At 33.1% G+C, this 8,136-nt stretch overlaps 1 protein-coding gene across 1 annotated transcript; it reads left to right on the top strand.

The window, feature by feature from the left end:
* The first annotated feature begins 2,047 nt into the window (after positions 1–2,047).
* On the top strand, positions 2,048–6,717 carry LOC108460349 (probable methyltransferase PMT26). The gene is made up of 9 exons (XM_017759806.2): positions 2,048–2,471; positions 2,684–3,799; positions 3,890–4,039; positions 4,276–4,546; positions 4,671–4,781; positions 4,870–5,047; positions 5,332–5,601; positions 5,738–5,932; positions 6,251–6,717. Exons 2-9 carry the CDS (start codon positions 2,741–2,743, stop codon positions 6,477–6,479), a joined length of 2,463 nt encoding a protein of 820 aa, XP_017615295.1. The 5' UTR covers positions 2,048–2,471; positions 2,684–2,740; the 3' UTR covers positions 6,480–6,717.
* The last annotated feature ends 1,419 nt before the right edge of the window (positions 6,718–8,136 follow it).

Raw genomic sequence — 8,136 nt, 5'->3', positions numbered from 1 at the left:
TTCTTGGTATTCACATGAAATAAATAACTAACATGTTTGGTGAGATTATGTGCTTAGGCTTTTGGCCAAGTTGTTTGGAATGTGTTTGTATGCTTACCATAAATGTAAATGAATGGTAAGATAATTTCCGTTATACGAACTTACTAAGCATTAATTGCTTACTCTGTTTTATTGTTTTATAGTACTTGGAGGTTCATAAAGGTTGGAAGTTGATCGGAGCTACATCACACTATCCTACAGCTCGTTTCGATATAAATAGCAAAAATTTCTTTTGAGTATAATGGCATATATAGGCTAAAGTTGTTAAGGATGGCATATATGTGTTTGGTTGGGATTAGCCATTGGTATGGCTTGTAAATGGTATGTTTTGATATATAAAATGGTCTTAATATGCTTAATGTGTGTTTGAAATGGATGATTAATGAAAATCATAAAGGCATATTGATTATGATAGTAAAATTGATAGAACATGCCTATATGTACATATGGTATTTTGGTAAGTATAGATACTTGAGCATATGTCTTGATATGTCTTACATAAAAATTATTTTGGCTTGATTTGAATGATTTATATTGGATTGGGAATGTGTTAAAATGTTAATGTAGGTGAAAGACCAGTTTGGGTGAGAAATAAGGCTTGGAAATGGCCTTATTTTGTCCACACAGGCATAGACACAGGCGTGTGTCTCAGCCTGTGTGACAATGGCCATGCGCACGGGCGTGTGGTTCGGTCGTGTCTCCTCTGCATCTTTAAAATTGCAAAACATAATGCTCAGGTTTTTCACACGGGCAGAGACACGGGCGTATGTCTCAGCCTTGTGTGGCATACGGCCTGGCACACGGGTGTATGACTTGGCCATGTGCCCCTGCACCTAATTAATGTAAATTAAAATGTTCACACGGCCTAACACACTAGCATGTGGCTTGGTCGTGTGACCCAAGTCAGTAACCACCTTAATTTAGACACGGGTTTTCGAATGTCCACACGGCTTGAGACACGGGTGTGTCTCTCGACCGTGTGAGATACACAGCCTAGCCACACGGGCGTGTGTCCCTTACACATTGGAAAATTTTTGAGATTTTGCAAAAAATTCTTTGAGTTCCCAGTTTAGTCCTGACTTGTTTTAAATGCATATTTTGGGTCTCGAGGGCTCATTTAAGGGACAATATGATTGATTTCGAATATGAATAGTAAATGATATGAATTAACTATATTTGTTCTATAAACTCCGGTAATACTCCGTAACCTTGTACTGGAGACGAATATGGGTTAGGGGTGTTACAAAATTTGTTCAGAAATATTTACATAAAATATTTTGGTCAAAATAGAAAGATACAACTCAAGTAGAATTAAATTCGTGAAGTTTTTGGACCAATAGTCCAAATATTTAAATGTGTAAAGCCAGTGAGAGTTCAAATGAAGTAGTTTTGCGAAAAAGAAATAAGAAATATAAAGTTTTTCACTAAGTCTTGGCATTGATTATGAAAATATTCTTTTGTGGTGGATGTAATAACTTTTAGATATCTTATTAATGTAACAGTTCATGAGAATTTGATATACGTCTAATGATAGTTGTTACAATTTTTATATGAATCACCATATAGTGACGTTTATATTAAAATCTTTGAAAAATTTGGAATGTTAGAAGCATATATAAATTATTAGGAAATTGTTCAATATATTTTCGTAAATATTTATTGAATTGATTTGAACATATGTTTTTATAGAAGGATCGTGATCAAAGTTTATGATGATTATTGTGCAAACTCCTAAAGAGATCAACACATATTTTCCCCAAATTTCTCCTCACTTATGACTTTCAAAAGAATGGCGATATAAATACTTATGTGATGTTTTTATAAGTAGAATAAATACGTGTTGTACTTTTTTTTACTAAAATAATGTTTTGTCCTATTAGATTTTTCAGATAAGATTTTGAATGAAACAATATGTTATATACATTATAGATACAAGTACTTTTTTCCTTCACTATAATATTTTTTTAAATTTTATCTATATATATAAACTTTGAAGAGGATTATAAATATCCTTATTCATCTATCTCTATGTTTTTTTATTGTATTTATTCTCCGTTTCATAACAAAAACATGTTATACAATCTGTAAAATGGCAAAATTGTCATTTGATTAGTGCATCCTCAATCCAATAGTTATTTTTTTGCAAAAATAAAAATACCTCTTATTGATTCCGCGGCTTTTTCCTTTTACCTTGGCCGTCACTTTAGCTCTCTCTAGTCTCTTCAACGCCTTGTTTTCTCCTTATATAAACTCTAAAATCTAGTTCCCTTGTATTAAACCATCAATTAGATTTCTTTTTTCTCATTGCTTTTTTCCCCTTAATTTCCATTGACAGCTATAAGCTAGAATTCTTTGCTTAATGCAGAAACAATGAAGCAGTAAAGATAGTTAAGAATTTTCTCTTTCAGATCTCTTCAGTTTTGGATTTTCTGGTAAATTTCGTTTTCTTTGTTTGTTGTAGATCTAGTTGGATTTTGACTAGATCTGGTTGTTTCTGACTATAATTTTGAAATATGTAGTTACTTGTTTATATATGCTAGTGTTTGCTTTTAATTCTATTAGATCTTATTTGAGCTGCATTTTTTTTAATGAATCATTAGCTTTTCGTTGAAATATAGTTTTGAACTTTTATTTTTGAAAATAGATTTCAGGTGTGGAATTTTGAAGTATTGACTAGAAAGGAAGGGAATACTGAGTGATCATGGCGTTAGGGAAATATAGTAGAGTAGATAATAATAATAATAATAGGAAATCGTCTTCGAGTTATTGTTCCACTGTCACTATTGTGGTTTTCGTGGGATTATGTTTAGTTGGGATTTGGATGTTGACGTCGTCCTCGGTTGTCCCTGTTGAAACCGGGAACGGATCGGCTGAGGAAAAGAAAAATCAGGTTGAAGATCAGGTTACACCGGTAACCAGTGATAACAATGACAGCAGTAACACCTCAGACTTTGAAGATAACCGCGGGGATTTACTTGATGATGCCACCAAAGGGGACGGGAACGTGAGTTTAGCTGAAAATGATGGTAAAGGTAACTTGAATACACAAGAAAATCAGGATAAAAATGAAGACACTCAAATGGATGAGTCCAAGAAGCATGATGAGCAGTCAGCTTCAGAAGGTGGAGAGAAAAGTGGTGACGACTCGGGTGGACAAGGGGATTCCCTAGAGAATTCTGACGACAAGAAATCTGATTCGGATGAGACTGACAAGAAATCTGATTCAAATGAGAATGACAAGAAATCTGAAGAGAACAATGAGAAATCTGATCTTGATGATGGTGACAAGAAACAAGATGAAAGCTCCTCCGAAACTAATGGCGATCAGGCGGATAATCAGATAGAAGAGAAGGTTGATCAAAATGATAATAATGAGTTGGAAAAAAGCTCTGATGAACCAAAAGATGATGGTCAGCTGAAAAACCAGAGCTCAAATGAAGTTTTCCCATCTGGTGCTCAATCTGAACTTTTGAATGAAACCGTGACCCAAACTGGATCGTTCTCTACTCAGGCGACAGAATCAAAGATTGAAAAGGAAACTCAGTTATCATCCAAGAAATATAGTTGGAAGCTGTGCAATTCCACTGCGGGGCCTGATTATATCCCATGCCTTGACAATTTGGAAGCAATCAGGCATCTTCCTTCTACTAAACATTATGAACATCGAGAGAGGCACTGTCCAGAAGAACCACCAACCTGCCTTGTTCCTCTTCCTGAACGATATAAGCGTCCAATTGAGTGGCCAAAAAGCAGGGAAAAGGTACTTTAACATAACATGTGCTAGTTCATTTTTTGGCTCTGATATTTGGCTTGATCAGATGCAGTAACAAATATTTTCCTGCCGCGGCAGATTTGGTACTACAATGTTCCCCATACCAAATTGGCACAAATTAAGGGGCATCAGAATTGGGTGAAAGTTACTGGAGAATACCTCACATTTCCTGGTGGTGGAACCCAGTTTAAGCACGGCGCGCTTCATTATATCGACTTCATAGAAGAGGTGAGTGCTCCAAATGAATGTATTGTCTTCACATTTTTGTTCTCTATTATTACAGTGGTAATTCTTATCATACGTGATCAATTGTTATGATATATCAGTTATGTTTCTTGTAAGGCATCTGCTATTTTGATTTCTGTAATCTATCATCATATATTAGTTTGTTCATGGTTGATATTATATCCTCTTGCAATTTGTTCTCTCAATATGTGCTTAATTTTTTACTTCTTGTTCTTCAGTCTGTGCCTGATGTAGCTTGGGGAAAACGGTCTCGCGTAGTATTGGATGTTGGATGTGGGGTTGCCAGCTTTGGAGGTTTTCTTTTTGACAGAAGTGTTGTTGCCATGTCCTTTGCACCAAAAGATGAACATGAAGCTCAAGTACAATTTGCACTTGAAAGGGGAATTCCTGCTGTGTCTGCTGTGATGGGTACTAAGAGACTTCCCTACCCTGGCAGAGTATTTGATATTGTTCATTGTGCACGATGTAGAGTTCCATGGCACATAGAAGGTACTTACAACCTTATTTTTAAGTATTTAGTTATAAGCCATCTTGGATTCATAGTAATCAGTCACTGGAGTGTACCTTATGAATTTTCAGTGCTTGAACATTCACCAGTCTTAGCAATATGCAGGTGGTAAACTCCTCTTGGAGCTGAACCGTGTCCTGCGACCTGGTGGTTTCTTTGTGTGGTCTGCTACTCCAATTTATCAGGACAAGACTGAAGATGTTGAAATCTGGGAAGGTATATTTACATTGTACCATCTCTGGGTCTTGTGTGAGAAATCTATCGTGTGTAACAACTTCTCAATTTATATGTGGATTTTCTGCAGCTATGGTTGAACTAACAAAATCAATGTGCTGGGAGCTTTTAAACAAAACTAGTAAGGATGCAGTAAATGGCGTGGCTGTAGCAGCATTTAGGAAGCCTACTTCTAACGACTGCTACGAGCAACGGTCAAAACAAGAGCCTCCACTCTGTCCTGAGTCTGATGATCCAAATGCGGCATGGTATTATTTCTTGCATGTAAAAGCTATATTCTGGCTAAAAAACAAATTAATACTTTGTAAGATGACACCAGAAATAGCTGCTGACTTACTAGCAATATGCTAACTTGCATCCAGTAAAGCTATAGCGAATACGTATCTGTGTATATGTATTGGTATTAAGAGCAGAAAGTGTACCATCTTTTCAATAAGAATGTCTTTAGGCATTTCACTGTACTTTGGACTAAATTTAGATCTCTTGCAATATAGCTATCAAAAGAGCCATTTGATTTGATTCTTATTTACAGGAATGTGCCCCTGCAAGCTTGCATGCACAAAGTGCCAGTAGATGCTTCAGAACGTGGGTCTCAGTGGCCTGAGCGATGGCCAGAAAGGTTGGAAAAATCACCTTATTGGTTGAGTTCCCAAGTTGGAGTTTATGGCAAAGCAGCACCAGAGGATTTTGCTGCAGACAATGAGCACTGGAAACGGGTAGTAACTAAGTCATACCTAAATGGGATGGGAATAAGCTGGTCATCTGTCAGAAATGTCATGGACATGAATGCTGTTTATGGAGGGTATGCAACAAATATACATATATATATATATCCTATATTTCCATGAAGTAGGAAGGATATAATGGTTTGACAGTTAACACTTTCTGTTCTATGGCTTCATCTTCTTTCCTAGATTCTGACTGTGGTATGCTTGCAGATTTGCTGCTGCACTAAAAGATTTGAGTTTATGGGTCATGAATGTGGTCCCAATTGACTCTCCAGATACGCTTCCCATAATATATGAAAGAGGTCTATTTGGCATGTATCATGATTGGTGTGAATCGTTTAGCACCTATCCAAGGTCTTACGATCTTCTCCATGCCGACCATCTATTCTCAAAGCTTAACAAGAGGTTTGTATCAATGTTTTTCTCTTTCCTACTCCACTTACCTTGATTTACTACCAATTCTATATTCTTGTTGATGGCTCCTCACAATATTAAAATAATTATCACCTTTCAACCATGATCCTGAAACGTTTTCTTTATTCATTTTTCTTTGAATAATCAATTCATCAACATTCCGTTCTGTTCCATTAGCCTTTATATCATATAAGGATTAGTATTGAATCCCCATTTCTGGTGGAAGCTTTTTCCTGAAAAGACATTTTCCATAATATGATATTCACCATCTGCTCCTGCCTAACTATGCAATGGTTTATGGACATGTAGGTGCAATTTGGTGGCCATTGTTGCAGAGGTTGACAGAATACTAAGACCAGAAGGGAAACTTATTGTTCGAGACAACGTTGAGACCATTAACGAGCTCGAGAATATGTTAAAGTCTATGCAGTGGGAAGTGCGTATGACATACTCGAAGGACAAGGAAGGCCTGCTCTGCGTCCAGAAATCCATGTGGCGACCTACGGAGGTAGAGACGATCAAATATGCCATTGCTTAGGCAAATGCTATCTGTTAATTGATGATGTTTGTCGGCACGATTAGATATTCTTTTTGTTAAGGTTTTGCTAATTGCAATTCATGGTGCTTGTATCATGTTAAATAGGGCTTTTCTTTAGTATTGCATACGTTGCTTCTTTTGTTTTTTATTCCTTTATCTTATAAGTTTGGTGTCCAAATCTTCATGTAATGTGCTGTAGACTTTTAATTTAATTCCTTATGGACTCATTTAAAACAAATCTTCATCGTCTGTTCAACTTGAACTAGAGTTTATTTTTTGGTTGGATTTCAAGGTCATATTTTCATCTTAAAAAGTATTTCAGATACTAGAATTCATTCCCTCCACTCTGCGGGTAACAAATAACTTTTTTAAGTAATAAATTTTATAAAGGTAACTATAGTTTGAAAGAAAAATGTTGTGTTTTGTGTTTATTTATTTATTTATTTTTATATCTTTTAAATTTAGGGTTGGTTTACATATAAAAAGTTTTTCTGTGTTTGTTTCATAGAAAATAGTTTAGTAAATGAAAAATAATTTACAGGTGAGCGGAAATAAGTTTTTTTGTTGTAAAATGATTTATTTTTAAAAAAGTGCAAGTCATGGAAAAGAATTCTTGTAGAAATATTTAAAATTATTAAGATATTATATTTTTAATATTATTAAACATACATATGAATTAATATAATTAATATGATTTATTGTTTTAATAAATTATTTAATATTTTAATTTTATTTTAATAATAAATTTTAAAAATAATAAATTTAAATAATATTCTTCACATATTATTAAAAATATTTAATATTAATATTTTAATAATAAATATTTATTACAATTATAAATATATTAATAATATAAATGTTTTGTAGTATAAAGGTTAAAATATGTCAATCTATGTACTCTTTATAAATTTACAATTTAGTCTTTGTACTTTTATTTTCAAGAATTTAGTCTCTATTTTTATATTTGAAAATCAAGTTTAATTGTTGACATTGTTAAATTTTTTGTCAATTTTTTGATGTCACATTTTAAAATAAAAAATACTTACTTAGTCGTCATGTAACTAAAAATGACATTCTAATGAACGAGAATGTAACAAATATTTTTAATATATGCAAAAACAATGTGAAATATAAATTCATATATAAATAGAATAAATTTAACTAAATAATGAAATGATAACAAAATATCAAGCGTATGTTTATTTTATTAAAACAATTTTTATGAAATATTTTTAAAAAATTATTAAACAACAAAAATATTTTATACAAATTTGTCTAAATACTAAAAAATATTAAATTAATATTAAATTGAAAGCAAATCATTTTTCAAAAATTATTTTTAGTGAGAAACAATGGTGATCTTAAAATAAGAGTGGGGAGTTGTTTTATACACGAGTAAATTATAGATACGAGGCAAACAAAATTGCTTATAATGAGTTAATCATGGGACGTTTAATCTCACAATAATTATTTTTATTTGTAAAAGGACAGAAAAAACAAGATGCGCTATTTTGAGTCTACAAATATTTTAATATATGTAAAAACAATGTGAAATATAAATTCATATATAAATAAAATAAATTTAACTAAATAATGAAATGATAACAAAATATCAAACATATGTTTATTTTATTGAAAACAATTTTTATGAAATATT

This window comes from Gossypium arboreum, chromosome 12 (assembly GCF_025698485.1).
Source record: "Gossypium arboreum isolate Shixiya-1 chromosome 12, ASM2569848v2, whole genome shotgun sequence".
Classification (NCBI taxonomy): Eukaryota; Viridiplantae; Streptophyta; class Magnoliopsida; order Malvales; family Malvaceae; genus Gossypium; species Gossypium arboreum.
The sequence above is the reverse complement of the archived record's forward strand: the minus strand, read 5'-3'. Positions and strand labels throughout refer to the sequence as shown.